Here is a 22882-nt window from a genome sequence, read left to right on the forward strand (position 1 = left end):
TAATTATAATGTTTATATATAGAACATTATAATTATTAAAATGTTAAATTAAAATTATTAAAAATTTTATTTAATTTTCATTAACAATCTGTAGCCATTGAGACTGGTACAACCTCGCTTTGATTGTAATTAATATATTGTAACTTGCAATGGCCTTAGTTAATAGAAGGAAGAAAATACACAAAACTTTTATTTTATTAAATTAAAGCCCACTTCAGTATAGATAATTTAGGGGGGGGGAACAAATTCTTGATTATCTCATTCCCTTTTTGAGATATTTAATTTTACGCTGAGCCATGTTCCCGTTTTTTAAATTGTAAAAAGTTCAAAAAATATTTTTTTTATAATATTTTATGCTTAGCTTAGGGTTATGTTATATATTTTTTTAACTTCCTTTATACTTATATAAACCTACCTTGATAAATTTCACCAAGATTGGGGTGCCAAATAAGTGAATGAGAAAATTTTTTTTTCTATCCTAATACACGTTTTACTGGGCACTATCCAATGCTCGGAAACTGAGAAACGACCAAACTTTAAAGTGCCATAACTAAAAAAGTATGTGAGATAAAAATTTAAAATTTGGTGGTGTTATTAATCTCGGTACTTTGGGATTATACCGACCACACCCAGACATGAATCGTTATTTCACATTTCGTTTCTACTGATTACTAGATTAGCGTGTAGAAACAATATTTCGTCAATATAAAACAGGAATTGTCTTATCGCAAACACCTCCCCATCCCCATCCTCAGACAGAGGTCAAAGTCGAGCGTCTAGTAGGATAACGTGATTGCAGAGTCTCGCCGCCGCCCGTTCAGCTGGTGCATCGCTTTGTTTTACTTCCGTGTTTTTACCTCTACATTTCTCCAAACACAAAAATTCAACAAAAACAAACATTTACCAAACTAAACTTTTTATTAAAAAAACACTCAAAACTTGTTTTTTATTCTTGATCACATTCCGCCACCCAAAATGCGAGTGCCTCCGGCCATCAGCGCGGGCTTCGGCAGCACCTTTGGTGCTGCCCCGCGCTGATGTCGACGAAAGAAAAACATCCCTCGAGATAGTACCTATCAGTAAAATATCAAATTCTAGAGGGGCTAATCAGAAATATAAATTGAATTGTAATGGAAAGGCAATGATGTACCGTGCAAATCACGTGATGCCGCGCGGCCTGCCGTAATCAGGATTCTCGAGAATGATAAGATAACAGCGACAACAATACCGATCACAATACCTGGAAATGCTTTGTAAGTTTGTAATTTTGTAATTGAAGAGTTGTTTTTTCGTTCTATCATGTTTGTTTCTATAAATTTCTATTTTTGTGTTCTTCATACTGGTGTGGTCGGTAATAATCCCAAAGTACCTTAATCTCTATATATAGAACAAATGTTACCAAGTTTCATAAAAATCTGAGGTGTTTGGTGAAAAAAAAATTATTTTTTTCTGGTTGAATTGATGTGGAATGACCCATAACCAAACAAATAAACAGCTAAACACAAACGATAACATCGTCATGCCAGCAGACAAAGTAGTTTTCACAGTCAATTGCGTAGTTAGAAACAGCTGACAGCAAGCGCCACCTTGATCAATGTTTTTCGTTCTACTATAAACTACATGTAGGTTGAACGGCTTTCGATACATAGGTATCGATACACCGATAGTTCATTTCATCGTCTTTCCAACGATGTATAACTCAAATGTATTACACAGAAAATAACCTAAATGTATTCGTTATAAGATCGGACTGCGCGCGATGCGTACGTCGCAGGCCAAGTTCCAGCGGTAAACACTAGACGTACGGCGTACGTCGCGGTGCATCGAAGGGTTAATCACCACTTAGAAATGGTGGTCATTTCTGTGTAATCATCACTATTTTTGGTGTCCACAAGCATCTACGGTTTTTATAATTGTTCAAGTAAGTTTAATGGTTCGTCCTAGGCCTATAAATCAAAATTAAAATTTCAGATGGTAGGCCTAATTTATATTTGTTGTGCTATTACATCACACTGTAGGCCTGTTGTTACTATATACTAAGTATCAATGACGAGATACTCACCTTTTAACACAATGAATACGGAGCCCGAGTATAGGTCGGGCTAGCACGCACGCTGTTGTATACGGAAACCCGACCTATACTCGGGCTCCGGTATTTAATTCAATACGTTTAGGTTTTCGGTAAAAAATCGGGTTTAGCTAGTTGTTTCAGACTATTTCCTTTGTTATATTGTTTATATTTATACGTCTTTATACGACAAGTAACAGTTTTGCAACTGTAAAAATAGTATTTTCAACTATGCACAACTGCTTAGTTACGTAACCGACTGACGACGCAGTGATGCGAGCATAGTTATTTATAAACAAAGTTCCACTGTTACTCAATAAAGTGATAAATGTTGGTTTAGTGATGGTTTAATATATTTTATTTGGTTTCTTAGTGATATAAGTTTTATTTTTCTTGATCAATTGTGTAAAAATGAGTAATCATTTAGACAAAATAACGCTGCGTGATATACGTTTATACGTGATATGTCAGATTCTGAGCATGATTTGGAGGAGGATAATCGTGTTTTTAATGAAAATAAAAGATCATCTGCGATTCAGTTTGAAAGAATCTTGGGTCAAATTTATGACTCTGGATCGTAGGGTGAGTTTTTCAACGACAATGATCCTGATCCAGATTTTGAGGTTAGGCCTAATGATCAAGACGTGAATGATGCTGAGTATGATTATGATTAGTACTAACATGAATACTTTCTTTTATGTTAATTTTATATCAAAAACACATTTATAGAACATTAGGTGGTTAAAAAAACTTTTATAGAACATTAGGTGGTTGAAAAATAAAACGTTTATACAAAGTTACAATTTTTCAAATTTTTATTTTTTTGGTAATTATCATATTAACCGCCGGGGCGGAAAAATACGAGTTTTGCGTTCTAAACTTATTGGAATCGTCCTATATAAAAAAAAGTATAAGGTTTGATGGGGTGGAAATGAGAAATAACGAAGTTCTAGAAAATAAAAAATTAAATAACTTTCCAGTAATATCTCCATGTTCTACATCCACGTCTAGCGTCACGTGACCTTTTGTGGCCAATGATTGAAACCTCGTGATGACGTCATCGGTTTTGCGCCGCCATCTTTGCAAACGTAAATGAGAAATTACAGAAATGAGCAGAATTTTGATCAAAATTAATAATGTTTTTCTTAATTTTCGAGAAAAAAATTAATTACGAGTGCCTCCGGCCATCAGCGCGGGCTTCGGCAGCACCTTCGGTGCTGCCCCGCGCTGATGTCAATAAAAGAAAAACATCCCTCGAGATAGTACCTATCAGTAAAATATAAAATTCTAGAGGGGCTGATCAAAAATATAAATTGAAATGTAATGCAAAGGCAATTATGTAAAGTTTAAAAACTAAATAAATCATGAAAAACTCAAATATATAGATGGATATTAACAGAGAGAACACTTACCATTAGTGTGTTGGCGGATATAGCTAAACAGCAGCAACAAAAAAGTGGTCTATCACAACGAAACGACACAGTCTCCCCGGTTTAAAAACACCACTCGACCGCACGACGAACAAATACACTCATTTTTAAAAATGCCCTGTTCTATTAAAAAAGAGATAATTTCGTTTCGGTTAAAACGTAAGCTCTTTACGTGCCCTACGAAAACACTCCGACACACACACAATTCACTAGGGTTGGTTGAACTAGTGGATGGTTGATTCATCATTGTAAACTCACTCACTCAATCCGACCTACTGAACACGATATCTTGTGTAGAACTGACCTATGCACCGGACAACTCAGATAACAGGTATGCTATCAGGCTGCTATCAGTCCCGGCCGCAGATAATATTCAAGTAAACAGATTATCCAGACACAGCACACAAACTGAACATTAAAACATTAGAAACTTTACCACTTATCAATATACCCCCTAAAATCATGTTATTTGTCATTTGCACCCCCTAGTACTATATATATTTTTTGTTCAGGAGGGTGAGCAGAATACGTTGGTAACGTCAAATTCGTGATTTGCCGCCCCGGCGTTTAATCTTACTGGTACCATTTTTTTCCATTATATTGTTTACTTTAAATAATTTTATTGAAATAGGCTAATTATTTTATCATAAAAATGCACATTTTTTAAAACTGTGTGTTCTCCTCTTTAATTTGATATATAATATGTTAGGTTAAAACAATGTCTTCAAAATTCAAAAAAAATACTGAACAAATTCGATGTTATAGGCTCAGGGTTCAATGTATTAAAAATAGAAATTTCGGGGTTTAAGATTATTTTAACATTAATATCTCTGTTGGGGATCAAGTAAAAAATCTGAAATTTTTGTTGAAAAAGCTTTTTTTTATGATAGGACAATGTAGTATGAATTATGATTTGAGATTGGGTGTGTATAGCTTAAATTATTTAAGTTATTGTTTTTCTCTAAACCACTTCAAATTTGTAAAAAAATGGCTTGGTTTTATATGGTAAACCAAATGATTTTAGCTGGGTATAGACCAACGATTCTTCAGTGACATTAAAGGGTGTTAATTTATAAAAGAGCAACACCTATAACTATGTAGTGGCCTTATGCAACTTCAAAAACCATAGACTACTGAATAGCTTGTTACATTATTTTAAAAACTACTCCATAATGTAACAACTTATTATAACATAAATGTACTTTACATACCGTTTTTATTATTCTCTTCGCCCATACCCACACAAAATAAAGTTTTCTTCGAATAAATGCAACGAAATGGAATTGACAATACTTGTAACGCAAAATTCAAAGATGGCGGAGACTGGAAACGAGAGGAGACGAAACGAGACTCAAGCTGGCGTTGGAGGAGAGTGGGGTGTGAGCCAAGCCGCTCCAGCCGGCCACCGCTCTCTAAAATGAAAAGGTAACGCCATTCGGTGGTATATTTTCTTAATTTTTCATACACATTAAAGTGCCATTCCAATATGGTAGTTATTTGTTAGATTAACTATACTATAAGTCGATAATTTAATATTAATTTATTTAAAATGCACCTTGACAAATAGTTTATTTTAAATTATAATGTTTCCTGTAGTAGTAGTAGTAGTAGTAGTATATATATTCTATTAGGAATGTGCTACAGTAGAACCTCGGTTAACCGAGCCTCGCTTAACCGAGACTCCGGGTTAACCGAGGCCGTCCTCGGACGATTTTTTTTATTTAAAAAGCAAAAGAAACACGCACAAACTACGTACAGTAATGAGCGTTTGGGTGCTCCTTTTATCGCAATACGCACGCTAGCCTGCAATGCGTTAAAACTACTGTACAGTAAATTGTTGGCAACTGTTGTGTTTCCTCGGCCAAATATTTGCGTAGCTTAGCGCTTATCTTTGCCGAATGCATACGGCACTGTCACCCGACACCGCTCGCCAGAGCAGCTGCAGGTGTTGTAACCCGACACCGCTCGCCGCCGGACCAATGCGAACTGTTTCAATGCCGAGACGCGACTGAGCCACTCGCTCTCCCCACCACCCCGATTCGACTCCGTAGCTTATTGCGCATCTAGTGGGCTGTCCTGGTGTACAGCTTCAGCTCGGATGTGTTCGTGCATCATCGGTCTGCCCGAAGACGCCATTTCGTCTCAGTGGCAGTCCTTTGTTTACTTTTACAAGTCAAGTGTCTATCACTGTTTTTTTATTGTGTGTTTAAGTGCAGTTACAGTAGGTGTAAATGAGTGCTAAACGCAAACGTGTCGTTGTGTCCTTAGAGACTAAACTAAATGCGATTCGTCGTCTGGACAATGGTGAGTCAATAAGAACAGTCGCTAAAGACTTGGGTGTTGGGTGAGGTTACCGTCGGAGATTGGAGGAGGAAGAGGGCTGAGTTAGAAAAATGGGGTGCTCAGAGCTTAAATTCCAATTGCAATTCAGAGAGAAAAACGTTTAAAAAGTGTGAGTATGAAAAAACTTCCGAGGCTTTATTCTTATGGTTTTCGGAAATGAGAGCAAGGGGAAGTCCAATAAGTGGGCCTATTTTGCAGGCAAAAGCGCTAGATTTCCATAAATCTTTTGGCGATGGCGATGAACCTTTTACCGCTAGTTCCGGGTGGTTAATGCGATGGAAGAACCGTTATGGAGTGCGGCAACTTAATATATCTGGGGAAAAACTTTCAGGTAATGAAACTGATGTGACAGTTTTTGAAGAAAAAATAAGAAAATTGATTTTGAGTGAGGGTCCTTACATCCGATCAAATATTCAACTGTGATGAGACAGGCCTTAACTTCAGAATGTTGCCCTCAAAAACTTTAGCCAGTCAGCAGGAAACATCAGCTCCTGGGTATAAGAAATCTAAAGATCGAGTTACAGTTTTAGGATGTGCCAATGCTGCAGGAAGTTTGAAACTCAAACCAGTTGTAATAGGCAAGTATAAAAAGCCACGTGCTTTTAAAAATACTAATGTGGACACATTTCCCAGCACATACACAAACCAGAAAAACGCATGGATGGACTCGCGGATTTTCAAACAATGGTTTTTTGAGGAATTCGTTCCAGTCGTTGAAGCTTTCTTGGAGAACAAAAAACTCCCTCGCAAGGCCCTTCTTATTCTTGACAACGCTTCGTCCCATCCAGATGCTGATGAGCTAGTCAGCGGATGGCATTAGAGCCTTATTTTTGCCTCCAAACGTTACTGCCCTCATCCAGCCTCTAGACCAGGGAGTTCTAGAAACTTTTAAGCGAAACTACAAAAAGAGGCTGCTTAGAAATCTACTGGAGAAGCTAGAGGACGGGCTGGGTGTCACTGATGCTCTCAAGTTAATCACAATGAAAGATGTTGTCTACTGGGTGTCAGAAGCTTGGGATAACGTTAGGGAGGACACTATAAGAAGGTCATGGCGCAAACTTTTCGGAATTGAAAAGGCAAGCCGCCAAGAGACAGCTGCTCCTGAAAACCAGCCAAGAGCATGTCCTCCTGAAAATGAAGAGCTTGTGAATCTTTGTAACCACCTTCCAGTGGCTGAGCCCATCAGTGCAGAGGACATCAGTGAATGGATCAATGGAGATGAGGATCAGGCCCTAACTGATGACGTGATTATCCAGATGCTCAACCAACCAGAAGATGATGACAAGTAAGTTTTTGATTTTTTATTTATGCAAAATTTTAACATAAAAACATAATCCAACATCAATTTTTTAACACAAACTACAGTATATTTGTTACACTTTAGTTAAATGTTGCCCATTCATCAATCCAAAACTAATTTCATACCAATTCCAACTGCTGCCTTTTGATTGCGTTACGGTTACGTAAAACAAAAGTTTTTTTTACAGCGATGAACCTGATGGGGCGACTGAGAAAATATCACATACAGAAGGTCTAAGAACGATCGAGGGAGCACTGGCATACATTGAACAACAAGAAACCGCAACAACAAACGATTTAGTTTGGCTGCGACGCTGGCGCAACAGGGCGGCTAGCCTAAGATCCTCTAATCTAAGTCAAAAAAACAATAACTGATTTCTTTGGGAAAAACGATTAGCTTACTTTGTTTATTTTTGTACAATGTACAGTAAATTAATTTTCATTTCTTTGATTTAATTTTGTAAACAGGAATACTGTACTGTAACTAAACTTCTGTACATTGTGTAGCCTATATCATACGTATTCAGTTGTGCAATAAATTGAGTGTTATATTAAAACAGTGTTTAGTATTGTGAGTGTTACCGTTTCCTCTCACGTTTTATTGCGTACTAATAACATTTCTTGTACTAATAAACTAAACAACAGTTCAGTTAATAACTTTTGTTCATGTTTTAGTATATCTTGAGCTATTTTTAGCCCCGGTAACGATTTTTAGGTTACGTTCCGTGTTATCCGAGGTTCGCCGTATCCGAGGTACCCTCGGTCCCAATTACCTCGGTTAACCGAGGTTCTACTGTATTTCAATTAACCCTTTGAATGCCAAGCGTCTTTGACGGAGTGGCGCTGCCAGTGCCAACTACTATTTTGGTGTTTATGTAGTGTTACACTGAATAATGTATAACTTTATAAAAAATAAACATAACGAAATGATTTTGTTGCATTTTCCGGGAGAAAACTGGGATATCAATTGAAATATATACTGTAAGTATACTCTCTTACTGAAGTATTGTACCTTAGTTTTGATCAGTTAGTCTACGTGTCTTTTTTATATTTGACCATTGTCAGTTCTAACAAAGTAATCTAAATTGTTTGTCCACCCTTGACTCGTTTATCCAAAGTTCCTATTATTTTGTTTACTACTGTAATTGTTAGCTTGTACCCTGTCTCCTGGTCTCAAACGCTTTTTATCCCTGTTAAATATCTGGTTAAACTGTCGAGTTATCGTAATTAGTATCGTTTACTAATTTTGGGGTTGATTAAAGGTCAGTTTTTAGAAAGAGAAAGCATATGAATAATATTTTGACATGACAATTTTTCATCCTACGCAAAAATGACTATTATTTATTACCTATTTAAGATTTTATTTGTTCTAAGCAGAAAAATGGAGAAGCAATTTCCAAATTGACTTTATTATGATATTATAAGGGAATTCTCTGAGAATCATTTGGATAGCAAATTGCACTTCATAAAAAGAGTAGCCGATATTCCTCATTATCACAATATGAATGATAGTTTTATTAATCAAAATAACAAATACCTTGAGAGAACTGTAAATATTGTTAACTGCATTCCACCTCTTAGTGATCGTCCATAGAACACGTTATCAGGATCAAGTGAAAGGTCAAAGCGTATAAGGAAACTAGCATCTTCTGACGAATTAACCTATACTGCTTCAATGACCCAAAGAGCAGCAGGCAATCCTGGAAGGTGCTAATATTATTTAAGAATCACAGAAACTCCAACTAGTGCAAAGGAGATTATGCTCTTTTCTTCAAAGTTGAAAATGTCCAGCATACAGATATCAACAGCAGCATAAAAATACAGCAGCATCGTCCACCTGAAGCATTATCCATATTTGTTAATGGTGATTTAAATAGAAAAAGTATGAAATAACACTCTGTAAATAAAAATTATTTATCCATGTTACACGTTGAGTAAAGAAGCCAAAAAAGAATGCAACTCGATCGAAGACTCTATATCTATAACAGAGAAAATGGCTGAAGTTGTCCTTCCAGATTTATTAGATTACACGTCATCTAGGTTTACTAAGTATTTACATGATGTTTTTGAGTGTCTGCCATCCGAAGAACAAATTAATATGGAACTTATGTGTTAATTGGGCTGTGATGGTATCCAAGAATTTAGTTTAAAAACGTTTACACGTTCTGATGATAATGATTCTGACACATTTTAATAGCTCACTAATGCCTTTACAGCTGTTTTGCGAAATTGAAAAGTCATTTGGCAAAATCCAATCCCTTCATCTACAAGATTCTGGTGACCTATTAGAATAAGATTAATCAAAAAAGCGTGGACGTTACAAATGAAAATACATTGTTTTTTAAGATCAAGGAACTTAAACTTACTGAAATACAAACATACCATTATTTAGTCCAAAGTCAAGTACACATTGGTTCCCACTACATGTGACGGAAAAGTGTGTAATGCACTAACATACGTGAGCTAAACTACAAGGTGTTTAATTATTAATACATGGTCAGAATATTCAATAGTTTTGAGCAAAGATTTCCGGAGAACACGGATTCTTTAGAATGTGGCCTATCAATTCTGCATACTAGAATTAGATTATTTAAGTTTCTCCTTCATCTACCATATAAACTACCAATTACAAAATGGTAAGCAAGAAGTGAAGAAGAAAAGGATGTAGTTCTTGAAACAAACAAAAACGTTGATATATAAAAAAGCTTGTGTAATACAAAAAAACGGCAATATATTAAGGTGTTTTTCGCAAACCCTGAAAATAGGTCACGAGTTACATTTATTGATTTGAGACTATTAATAAGGTTCAATGTTAATTTATAAACAATTTCCAGTGGACATGGGGTAGACAATATGTAAGTTCTTCATTTACATAATCTTGGAGATTAGTAATGTGTCATGTGGTTACAATAATTGTTAATTATTAAACATTATGTGTTTTACGTGTACTCATCCATTTAGTAAAAAAACTTTATTAGTCAGTCGCTTCTTTAGTTGTTGTGCAGGTGTATTCTCCAGTTCTTCTGGCAGCAGGTTGAACAACGTTGCTCCAGCATACGTTGTTTTTTTTGCTGAACAGACTTAAGTGATGAGTTGTAGGACAAAGTTGGAAGTTGGAGGCATTTCTCGTGTTATAGTGGTATATATGTTGATATCTTGGTTGCAGACGAGTAGAGATTGTGTGTAAGATAACTTCTTGTATATAAAGTACCACCACCATTAGAATGTTAAGTTCAGCAAACGCTTTCTCTGTATTCAAGACTTGCAAGACATCCGGGTAAGTCTCGCTTTTTTCATATGAGGAATTTTTCTAAAATTTCAGAACTTGTTCTACCCCAAGATGCTATACCATATCTTATGTGAGACTCAAAAAGGCGAAGTAGTCAGTTCTTGAACGTCAGGAATACATACTTGATTGAATCTATGGAAAAGTTAGGTTCCCACGCAGAGTTTTTCTGCACAGCTGGTCTACATGTGGCTTCTAAGATATTGGAGTAAATCACAATACCAAGGTGCCTTGTATTTAGTTTTAAGGTCACTACCAGTTATTCCTATATCTACATACTTGCCTTTGGTTTTAACCCTCCAAGCAAACCATCATCAATATTTTTGACGACTCGGTATTTTACTAAACGTCATCATAAAAAATGTTGATGATAAACATTTATTCATGTCTTTAAACTCATTTTGCTGACGCTAATACTGATCAAACCGCATTATAATTATACCGTTCGAAAGCCCGTGAGTTTTCCTTTATGTTTAGCGGTCTTTTGATTTCTTGTATTCTATAAAAAAAATTTCTACATCATTTTCATCAGCTGTTGTTTCCAACTTATGCATTTTTTTTTTTTTAACTCTTTTAGCCTCAACGTCAGCTATGCCGGCTTCGATGTGCACTGGTTTTTATTGACAAAGTACATGATTGGACCTCCCCGGGATTTGAACCCGTGATCTCTCGGTCAGAGAACCGAGACTATAAATATTAGTCTACGGGGGAGGACTATGCATAGTTTGTTGTTGCTCAGATACGAAACGTGTGGATTATGCTGTTTACAGTATATGTTCGAAATGTTATTATTGCATGTAAATATTGTTAATGTTTTTCAGAAAAGATAGTTACTATTTTCACTTTCCTTTATATACATAAATATTGTGAATTTCCAAATGAAAACTTAAAATAATGTATATTTCTGTGTCAATGGCAAAATTTGTTACAACTAGGCTATTATAATTGTTGCTACGATATTCAGTATAATATAAAAAGTAAGAACATTGTTATATCAACGTGTTAACTACCGCTAGTAAGAAAATATTTCAAATGTGCAATTAGTCATAAAAAATATATATTTATTTTTTAAATTATTAATATGAACATTCTAACATTATACATTTCCTGTCTTCAGTACAACATTTCCTACATTTTGGCTGAATTTTGAATTTGTGTAATATTTAAATACATACATACTTTATTGCAAATTTTTTTATTTTTTGTTTAACTTTTTTATTTTCCAAACTAAGAAATTGTTTTTTCTAACTTCACAGTTTACACAGTCTGAAAAAAAACAATTATTTGAAAAAAGGTGTTGTACATTTAAGTTACTATTTAGATTTATCATACATTTTACAAGGGCTGTCTGCAAATCCTCACTCATTTTGCAAAAGCGTATGCATTTTACAAAATATGGTGGACGCTCGGAGAGTGAAAGACTACTTGGACTTTTTTTGGTTAAGGATCAAGTGATTAGAAACACAGTATTCTTTAGTAGCAGTAAATGCTCTGTCTGTGTTAATTAATGTTTGCTCTTTATATTTTACTGTGGTTATAATTAAAAAATGAACTGTGGTTATAATGACAGTGTCATCTGCATAAATTATTGTTTGACAGATTCCTTATAGATAAGTTGGCAGGTCATTAGTTAGTAGAAGAAATAGTAGTGGTCCCAACACTGATCCTTGTGATACTCCTCGTTTTACATAGAGTGGCTTTTATTATGTTATTGGGTGTGTGCCGTAGTTCTATGAATTGTTCTCTAACACCCAAATAGCTATGGAATCACTTTGCTGATTCTCCTACTTACCTAGTACTTTCAATTATTATTCTATTACACATCTGTGATGAGGCAGTCAAGATGCTTTACTGAAGTCTAAAAAACAGACCGGTAACAAACACAGCACTCTTCTATTTTGTTTATGATGTGCTCTACAAAGATGTACTAGAGCAGTTGCAGTTGATCTGCATTTTAAGAATTCATACTATTGACGAGTAAGAAGGCTATGCAGCTTAAGATAAACTGTTCGAAAACAATCTTTTCAATAACTTTTGAGAAAATAGGTATAAGAGAAATAGGTCGGTAACTATTTGTTTCCGTAGCTGGCCCCATTTTGTACTTTGGATATACTTGAGCGATTTTAAGGTGAGCTGAGAAAACTCCTTGTTGTAATGATTTATTTATAATATTTGTTAGTGGAGCAGTCAATTCTTTTTTAAAGGTGTTTGTAAGCTTGGCAGATATGTGATATATCCCTGTCGTTGATTTAAGTTTCGGAGTGTCTATTGCTTTAAGTACATCCTTTTCAGTTTATAATCGAAACTGGAATCTATTCACTGGTATTGATGTTGTACGGTGGTTGATAATATTGGGATTGGTGTTGTTGTCTTGAAGTGCTTTTCTTTTGTTGAGGTGAATAAACTGTTGAAATAGTCAGCTATTCCTACTGGATCATTAATAGTGGTTACATTTACAAGAAGTCGAAGAAGAATTTTTAATAATAGCTGTGGCTGTCGTTTTTTAATTAACTAATTGCCAGACTGTTTTTTTCTTATTGTCTGCTTTTTTATGTTAGCATTTTGTTGCTTTCGTAAAAATTGTAGTTTGTTATAGTCATTTTTTCCTTTCAGCTGTGATCCTTTTGTCTTATGTTAGGCCTGAGCAGAATTCGCGTCCTAATTCTTTGATATAATCACTCTTCAGGTTTTTGCACTCATTGTTCCAGCATTTCTGTGTTGCATTTGGTTTCCTGTAGGTTTTTGTGTAAGAATAGGCAATATTCAGATTAGTCTTAAGTAAAGTGTATCTCGTTTAAGAAATATTTTATGGAACAGCAAAGCGTATGTGAATTTGCATGGATTGTACCACAACACCCAGGGTACATAAATTACTAATTCATGGGCCAGTTTTTATTAGTCATGCATTATTGCGTATTGGACAGCTGTCGGAAGGAACAGCTGAAGCTAGAAATAAACCTGAATCATCTGGATGTGGGGATTCTATTTGCATGACAGACAGTCTTATTAGCTATAATAGTTCGAATGTTAATAAAAGTAAATAATCATTAAACAATAACAAAAATGTTAACGTTTTGGCCAGGGCTTTGTCTAAAATACTCCACTGTGTAGCGGAGCCCACAAAATACGTAATATTTCAACCGATCATAGCCTATTCACCAGTTTGACGTAATACAAGTTGGTTTTGATGTTAGATAAATATAATAAAAATAAGATTATATCTAAAAATCCTAAAACTTTTAGTATAGTAAACTGAAATTATAATAAGGGTTTTTATTTTTTTTACCAAAATTTGTTTCGTGTAACACTTCACATAACCTCTTTGTATGTATTTATATTTCGCCCAATATCAATAAATATGTACTTTTACATAATATTACGATGCACCATAATATTAGATCTAAAGATTCCTCAAATGTTTTAAATAATTTATTTTTTATTTTAACAATATATAACATTTTTATTTAAAACGAAATTTATTCAATGTATATGCATTTACATATTTTTTCATCGCTCGGTTATTTTTGAAGGATTTAAAATTTTGTTATAGTTGTTTATTTTGGACAAAGTGTTACATATAGAGAAACAGTATTCATACATATTACAAAACAACATGTAAAAAACAAGTTTTAGCTTGTATTTTTTAAGACTTTTAAAGTGAAGGCATGTAAACTGTCTGAAATAGGCACACCGGTTTTTTTGAGGTTTGCCAAGGGCGGATCCAGAGGGGGGGCGCGAGGGGCGCGCGCCCCCCCTCGGTAGTCACAAATTCAAATTTTTGTTTGTTTATAAAAGATTTAAGCTTAAAGTAATACTATATTGTTCGTTAGTAAAGGGTGCTTTCATCGGCCACACTATTCGTAATTGGTACTGTCGGTGTTTCAAACATACATTTTGTACTTAAGATTGTAGATTTAATTCGTGTATGAGTAGAGGGGAGGTGGTAACAGTGCGTATGATCACCGGAAGGGGTGGGGGAGCGGTGCGTGCGCATGAGTCGTCCTAGTCCGCCCGCCCCAACGATAGGCCCTACACCACACCGCCTACTACGGCCACTCAGTTGATTCAGTGCGTACGTTCGTGAATATCGTGAAGTAACCCGTTCGCTTGTGTTTAATAGCTTTTTGAGTGTTAACAGATTTTTTGTGCAATATGGATCGTTATCTTGTTAAAAGACCAAAGTTAGACAGTGAAGTTCCTTCTTCAAATGTTGAGGTTTCCACCCAGCATGAGGTTACAGACGTGCCGCTGCCACCACAATCGGCGCCATCATCCTCCAATTCACAAGTTAGTATCTCCGAAAACATGTGCTCTTTCGACATCGGGTTCTCACATTAACAACATCTCTAAGATGAGTGACCATACTAAGTGTAGTATTTTTACTAATCATTGGAAGCCTAAAAAAGGACTTTAAGTTTCGCTACATCCTCTCATGTAAAACGAGGACGGGAAGAACAAAGAAAAGCTAATATTGGCCATTTTGAAAAGTATCCATGGTTGGTTTTTTCAGAAGCTAAGCAAGGGCTATTTTGTAAATTTTGTGCAGTACTATTGCCATCAAAAGTTAGTTGGAGGACAGCATACAGTTTCTTTAAAGAAATTAGTTACTGAACCTCTACAGAAATATGCTAAACTCTCAGGCAAGGACGGAGATTTAGAAAGTCACGCCAGCGACACAATATCACAAAGATGCTGAAATTGACGCCAAACATTTTATATCTGTTTTTGAAAACCCTGAGGGAGAAATTCTTAATTTGTTAAACGAAAATAGGAAGGCCCAAACCATGCAGAATCGTGCAAGGCTTGTGCCAATAATTAAAACTATTTTGTTGCATGGTAGGCAGAACATACCCCTTAGAGGTCATAGGGATGATGGCAGTTTGATTGAAGTTGGAGATGATCCAGTACAAAATGACGGCAATTTCAGGGCACTTTTGCGATTTAGAATAGATAGCGGGGATGTTCAGCTTGAAGATCATTTGAAGTCTGCAGGAGCAAACGCCACTTACATCAGCAAGACAACAGCTAACTGCCTTATAAAATGTTGTTCTGATGAAATTTTGGAAGTGATAACTCAACGAGTATCAGAAGCTAAATATTATAGCATAATATTTGACGAATCAACAGATGCGTCTCATACTTCTCAGCTAAGCCTTAGTTTACGTTACCTGTATAAACAATGCTATAAGAGAAGACTTTGTAGGTTTTGTTGATCTCCACGGTACGGGTACGAACTATTCTGATCAAGAAGTTGAACCTGTTATCACGGGGGAGGTTTTAGGACAGTCTGTGCTGAAATTCATGCAACAGCTTGGTTTGAACATGAATAACTGTGTAGGGATCGGTTGTGATGGATGCTCTGTCAATATGTCTGACATGCGAGGAGCAGTGACAGAAATTAAAAAAATTGCCATAAACAGCACCTTATGTGGCTGCAGTAATCATGCATTGAATTTGGCTATTTCAAAGTGCAATAAAGTCCAAAGCGTGAGAAATGCAGTAGGCACTGTAAAAGAGATTTCTAGATTTTTCACCTCCTCGGCCAAACGGAACTCTATTTTGAAAAAAGTACTGGGACATCAAATGAGAGGATATTGTGAGACCCGTTGGGTAGAACGGCATGAATCAATTTTTGAGTTTACAGAAGACCTAACAAAAATAGCCGAGGCACTTAAAAATTGTCTCAAAGTGGAATGATAGCTCAACAGCAAGCAAAGCAAATTGCTTATTGTGCTCTATCTCCACTTGCGAGTTTATAATAACTATGCATTGTCTTAGTGATATAACGGATGCAACCTGTGTTCTTAGTAAATATCTTCAGTCAGAAACCATAGACTTGTGTTCAGCAAGAGACAAAGTAATGCACACAATAAAAGTACTTCAGAATAAAAGGCAAAATCCTGATCAATTCTTTTCTCTGATTTTCAATACTGCTGAAAAGACTATGGAGTCTATGGGCATAGAAGTTCGTATTCCAAGAATTGTGGGACAGCAAGTAAATAGACCAAACTACCCCTCAACCGTCCAGTGACAGTCGGGAATGTACAATACAACATTGGAAAAAATCCGCATACATAACAATCCTGGATAACATTATTGCAGATATGACAGATAGATTTTTCAAGCGATTCACTGGGAGTGTTATATGCTGAACCTAACCGTTCCGACAAACTTGGACAAAATAGTGGATATGAAATCTAGTTTTGAGCCCATATGTATGAAGTATTGCAGTTTAGTGTCATTGAACAAAAAACACGATGCTACTGAAACTTATGAACGAAGTATGCTCCCTCAAGAACATTCCTAATTATAATGAATTTAAGACTATAACTAAAGCAATGAAATGTTTTGAAGCATTAAATGAAAACAGCTACCCTCTTCTAAGGGCTTTGGTACAAATTCTGCTTACTCTTCCAATTTCAATAGGTAAGTAATTTTTGTTTATACTATTTTTTCAAAAATTATTTATTAGCAGAATAATTTCTAAAACCAGTAAAACTAATAGTATTTTCTTAAATCGTGTGGTTGTTAGTAAAAAGTATTTTTTTCATTGGTATGAAACATTTGACCTTTTTTGCCAATCTGTTAGAACTTATTGTTTTTTCCAACAGCAACGGCAGAACGATCTTTTTCAACTCTGAGAAAATTGAAGTCATGGATCAGAACAAGGATGGCAGAGGATAGGTTGACTGGACTCGCTCTGCTAAACGTGCACAGGGACATTGAAGTATGCCCCGAAAAAGTCATTAACAGATTTGCAAGCCAAAAAAACAGAAGACTCGATTTTGTACTTTAAAGATAAAATTTTGTATTTTTACAACTTTTGTCAGATTATATACAGTTTATTGGAAATATTACATTGTTTTCATTTATCACTTTAGCCCTTTTTTTCATTAGTATACAATAATAACATTATATGTCAAATTACAGAGCTTTTGACTACCAACATGAATCATATGTGTAAAAAATCTCCCAAAATCTCAGACCGCCCCCCCCTCACAAAAATCCTGGATCCGCCCTTGAGGTTTGCATGGCCACAGCACTAGGAAAACATTGATTTCATAGGAATACATGTATGTATCCTAGAAAAGGTACTTTAAACGTGGTCCATGTTTTGGGACAGGAATGCCTGATGGGTTCTTGGCGAGAAGGAATCCTAATTCTCGCCAAATATTCTCTTCCTATTAAGTACATAACAATACATCACAGATCAGGTCAGTGTTTTGGAGATATTTATAATATCCACTAATGAATATTACCAATTTTATTATATTCAATTTAATATCACTGGTAAATGAATACACATTTTTTGTGAAGTTGCATGGTGATGAAATCATTTTTCCTGAAAGACCTTGCAAGAATAAAATTAATCTTGGAAAATGTGTATTTATTTAATAGTGATATTAAATGTTTCAAGATTCTTCAATTATATTCAGTTTAAACATTTTATTTGTACTTTTAATGTAACTAACAGGGCAACAACAATAAATTCTCTCGGACCTTAAAGTTACATGGGTTATTCCAAAGCCTGTTTCAATTTTGCTGAAGTGCAAAACAAACAAAAAGAAGGGGAAAACAGTAAACAGTGTATGTTGCACATAATAGGTTATGTAGAATAGTCATTCTATTTTTGTGAGTTATTCTTTATTATATAATAAGAATAATATTCATGAATTGGAAAACACTGTAAAATTATATCAGTTAACTACTTCACTTATCATTTAGCGTGATGAAGTAATGCATAACTTATATTTAGCTGTCAACGAAATTAACCCTAGAACTAGGAGTATCCCTTTTAGTGCCCAAATCCTAAAATAGGACGCTGGACAGTTGTATGAGGATTTCCAGCGTCCTATTAGGTTGTTTTGTATTTAAACGATTACAAATATTTACAGTATTTAAAATAAACATCAATAGTGTTTTGGAATCACAATAAAATAATCTTCTGAACTTCTCAAGTGATTATATTTTGATTTTTCTAGGTGTGTGTGTGTGTGTGTGTGTGTTTATGGGTAGGGTACAATAAGCGGTCCCGGTTTTTTTTATATTGAGATTGGCAAACGATATTACTTAATCGTAACCACCGGTATAATCAATTGATACTGATTAATTATTTTGAACAAATAACTTAAATAATCTATATCAACAGCTTTAAAACACTTTCAAATAATACACGTAAGGTAATATTTCAATTTTACATATAAGTAACATTTGATTATTAAAAATGGCAGTCAATTTTAGAAAGCTACAAGACATTCCTTTGAAAGATGATAAGACGTGTTTTACGTGGCTTCAACATGTTGGACTCGTACCGAAAAGTCCATTATGTGAAATTTGTGGGAAAGAAACAACTGTAACTGTGAGAGGAGCAAATATGGTCATCTTCAGTTTTCCTAATGTTGCTTATAATAATTTTGTTTCATCACTGTAAATATTAAATCCATATTTTAATTTAAAACATATGATTGTTATTGAGGACTATTATAGATACTTTTATATCAGTTGATAGTCTAGGATTTTGAGATGCGAATATTAGCTATCGATGATTACGTTCTTCGATATAAAAAACCGGGTCCGTTTATCGTACCCTACCCGTATATATATATGTTTATTTAGTTATATGTGTATGTTTAGTTAGAAAATAAATGCGCATGCGCAGAGGCTTCTTTAAACAATATATATAATAATATATATATTGTTTAAAGAATATAATAATATATATATTGTTTAAAGAATCCTCTGCGCATTTATTTTCTGCATATAGTCACAAACTCTGCATATAGTATTCTCTAAGTCAAAATAACCTTTTGGTTTTACATAAGAAACGATATGTTAAAATAGTCTAAATTAGTCTAGCAAATCTAAAAACTAAATGTATTATCTATATTTTATTTATTTTTGTATGAATGTACAACTGCAAAACAACAAAATTGTTAATATTCAATTTAATTGTAAAGCTGTTGGAACACGTTTTTATATTTTTAATCTTATTTTTAATATCTAAAGCCCTTTTCTTATAATATACCAAGGAGTTTAAAAATTAAACTATAAGTCAGATTAGAACATTTCAGCTGATTCTAAAAATTCATTATATTATGTTTACTCTTAATTCTTTGTTTGTATACACATTTTTTAATCCTTCTTGTGAACTACATTTTTTTGAAATATTAAAGGATTATATGTGAAGTCTTTTTCTTTTATTGTGTATACATATATGGAAATAATTACTTGTTATTTTTATTGAATTATTATTTTAGTTTATAACCAGTGAACAATAAATTTTTATTCATTATAAAAAAGATATGATGAGTCACATGGGTCATTAATATTTTTATAGTAACCAGCATAAACACAGTAGACATTCATTTTATAAAATGGTCATGTTTTCCTGGTAAGTAAAATTAATTCTTATGTTTTTTAAGATAGCATTTTGAAATTTAGAGGTTTTGTACAGAATTAAAAAGAGTAATTGAGTCATGTTCCTAATGTCCTCAATGTGGTTTTCCCCAACTATATTTCAAGTAAAACTAAAAAATATATTTTTCTGTTTTATCTAAGTGTTTTAACTATAAAATAAACAATTTTGGTTGTATAATTGACTATATTAAAAAAATAAAAGTATCTATGGGTAATATAAAGAAAGAAATAGAAATTTATGTTATACTATTAAAAAAATAGTTCAGTTACAGCTTTTATTTTAAGAAAATGAGTAATTTGCGGCCAAAAGTGGCTGGCAATCTTTGTACAGATGTGGGTGAAAAGGCCTGGCACTTTCAGTAACTAAAAAATTATGCTTGGCACTAAAAGGGTTACAAAATTCAACAAACAAAATCTAGTGCTTAGACGCTGACATGAAAACTGGCCATAGATTCTATCCATAGAAAGAACGAGTACCCGGACCTAGTTCCCAACTGAAATCCTAACATAGTTCATCAACTTAACCAATACAAAATATATATTAATGTAATAACGTGAAGATAAACACTACAAATAAAGATTTTAAATGAACAAAGACTACTTTTATGATAATAATCACCATTTACAGCGGCCCTTTTCTGGGCTACTCTTTTAACAAGACGAAGTTCTGAGAAACCTATAGATGGTCCCATACCTCAAAAACGTATGAGCCGATTTTGATAAAACTTTATATACACATTTGAGATACAGTCTACTATACTACAATACAACGCCTCATTCTTCAAGAATTTCCTTTACACAGAAACAACACAGAAATACTTGGAGAAATACTAATTCTTGGAGCCACCACCGATTTTGAAGGAAACAGGATTTTTCCGGACATTTGCCATCGTTCCAGTGAAACAAGAAAACAGTAACACTACGTTTCGAGATCTGCAATCTGATCTCTTCTTCAGGTAAAGAACTAACCTAATACATAATTACAAAACTAAGTTAAAATAAAACAAATCTTACTAAAGCGTTGTGGCACGCCTAAGTCAGGAATCACAACCTACATGTTGTTGTCAACTTCACTAACACTAAAGACATGCACTTAATACAAAACTATACAAAACACTAATCATTAAAAGTAAAACTACGGAAACAGGTCACAATGCGTCTTCACTCGTCTACTGACGTCGTAGGTGGTCAGTAGACGAGGTGAAGACGCATTGTGACCTGTTTCCGTAGTTTACTTTTAATGATTAGTGTTTTGTATAGTTTTGTATTAAGTGCATGTCTTTAGTGTTAGTGAAGTTGACAACAAACATGTAGGTTGTGATTCCTGACTTAGGCGTTGCCACAACGCTTTAGTAAGATTTTGTTTATTTTAACTTAGTTTGTTAATTATGGTATTAGGTTAGTTCTTTACCTGAAGAAGAGATCAGATTGCAGATCTCGAAACGTAGTGTTACTGTTTTCTTGTTTCACTGAACGATGGCAAATGTCCGGAAAAATCCTGTTTCCTTCACAATCCTTCCATCGTCAAAAATAACCTTTACACACCGATTTTTACAGGCTATGTGCTAAAAAAATCAAATCTATGGATGGCCGTACCTCAAAAAACGTACGAGCCGATTTTGATAAAAATTTATTTACACATTCAATACATGGTCTACTATGATACAATACAGCCATCATTCTTTATTTGGAGATATATTGATTTTACATGTCAAATACTAGAAAAAACATGGATGGCCGTACCTCAAACATGTACAAGATGGACAGTAGCTGTGTTTTTCATTCCTACCAGTATTCTTGAATATATATACCTATGTTTTTGAGGAACGGTTATTCATAGATTTGTTTTTTCTGCATTTGGTTTGTGAAATTAAGTACACTTGTGTTCATGAAAACCGGTATTTTTAGTTTTAGAATTGCCTGTTAAGTAGATTCTATAAATGTTTTTGTATTTTGTTCTACTATATATATATTTCTGATATATATATAAACCATACATTTTTTATATAGTTCAAACTTTTTAAAAATATCTTATACTTTGCCATATGAAACATTTTTTGTACAATTTTTGAATACCGTACTGAAAAAAAGTAACTTTTTTTATACTATATATATATATATTATATATATATCAGAATTAAACAAAGAATATTTTATAAAAATTTTTTAATAAAATTCAAATTTTTGCTAAAAGAAATTTTTCAAATTTGGAGAGGATCATACGTATGAAATCAAGTTATTGTGAGAAAAATGTAAATGTGAGATAGCCATTTTGTGTCAAATTCATCTAGTTTCAGAAAACATAAACTTTATACACATATGAAAACCATTATAAAGCTATAAAACAAAAAAGCGGTTATACACATAAATTATGAAAATCGGTTTTTATATGTAACAGTTTGCTATTACGATTCTACATGAATGTATGTTATACGTATATTTTCTTACTCAATATCAAATGAACTATACAGCAACAATTAAATAAATTCCATACTCTCTTTTTTTTTAAAGTATAAAAAAGTTACTTTTTTCAGTACGGTATTCAAAAAATTGTACAAAAAATGTTCATATGGCAAAGTATAAGATATTTTTAAAAGTTTGAACTATATAAAAAATGTATGGTTTATTACTGATGTTTTGTAGTTTTAGAAAACCATAAAACTATATCTAAGTGTATGAAATAATACCAAATTTGTAAAATGAAATGCAATAATGCCTACCAGTTAGACAAAAATTCAAATCCACAACATACACTGTGTTACTAAATTAGCTAATCTTTATTTACATTGGCATGAACACTGCTGAATTAGAATGGATAATGATATAATCGTGGATAATATAAAAGTGAAAAACAATAAAAAAACTATTTGAAATGAATTTTTGCTAAACAAACTTACAATATATTACTCAAAGCCGATAATTTATCAGATTTCAGTAAAAATATATTTCTTTAATCTAAAATATATTTATTTGCACTATTACAATATCCCAACAACACTCTAAACTTTTAAACAACACTAAAATACGAATAAAAACTAC

The 22882-nt window shown here is 33.8% G+C and overlaps 1 protein-coding gene across 1 annotated transcript; it reads left to right on the forward strand.

The window, feature by feature from the left end:
- The first annotated feature begins 4811 nt into the window (after window positions 1-4811).
- Window positions 4812-7515, forward strand: LOC124374262 (jerky protein homolog-like). The gene is made up of 3 exons (XM_046832508.1): window positions 4812-4877; window positions 6645-7126; window positions 7329-7515. Exons 1-3 carry the CDS (start codon window positions 4812-4814, stop codon window positions 7513-7515), a joined length of 735 nt encoding a protein of 244 aa, XP_046688464.1.
- Window positions 7516-22882: the final 15367 nt, after the last annotated feature.

The sequence above is a fragment of the Homalodisca vitripennis genome, unplaced genomic scaffold (assembly GCF_021130785.1).
Source record: "Homalodisca vitripennis isolate AUS2020 unplaced genomic scaffold, UT_GWSS_2.1 ScUCBcl_7702;HRSCAF=15497, whole genome shotgun sequence".
In the NCBI taxonomy this organism is placed as follows: domain Eukaryota; kingdom Metazoa; phylum Arthropoda; class Insecta; order Hemiptera; family Cicadellidae; genus Homalodisca; species Homalodisca vitripennis.

What these genes read in the sequence shown, in the direction of transcription:
- LOC124374262 (XM_046832508.1), top strand. Translation starts at nt 4,812, where the DNA reads ATGGCGGAGACTGGAAACGAGAGGAGACGAAACGAGACTCAAGCTGGC. An exon ending in GCGTTGGAGGAGAGTGGGGT is followed by an intron (nt 4,878 to 6,644) that starts GTGAGCCAAGCC and finishes CTGATGAGCTAG; the next exon opens with TCAGCGGATGGCATTAGAGC. An exon ending in CAACCAGAAGATGATGACAA is followed by an intron (nt 7,127 to 7,328) that starts GTAAGTTTTTGA and finishes TTTTTTTTACAG; the next exon opens with CGATGAACCTGATGGGGCGA.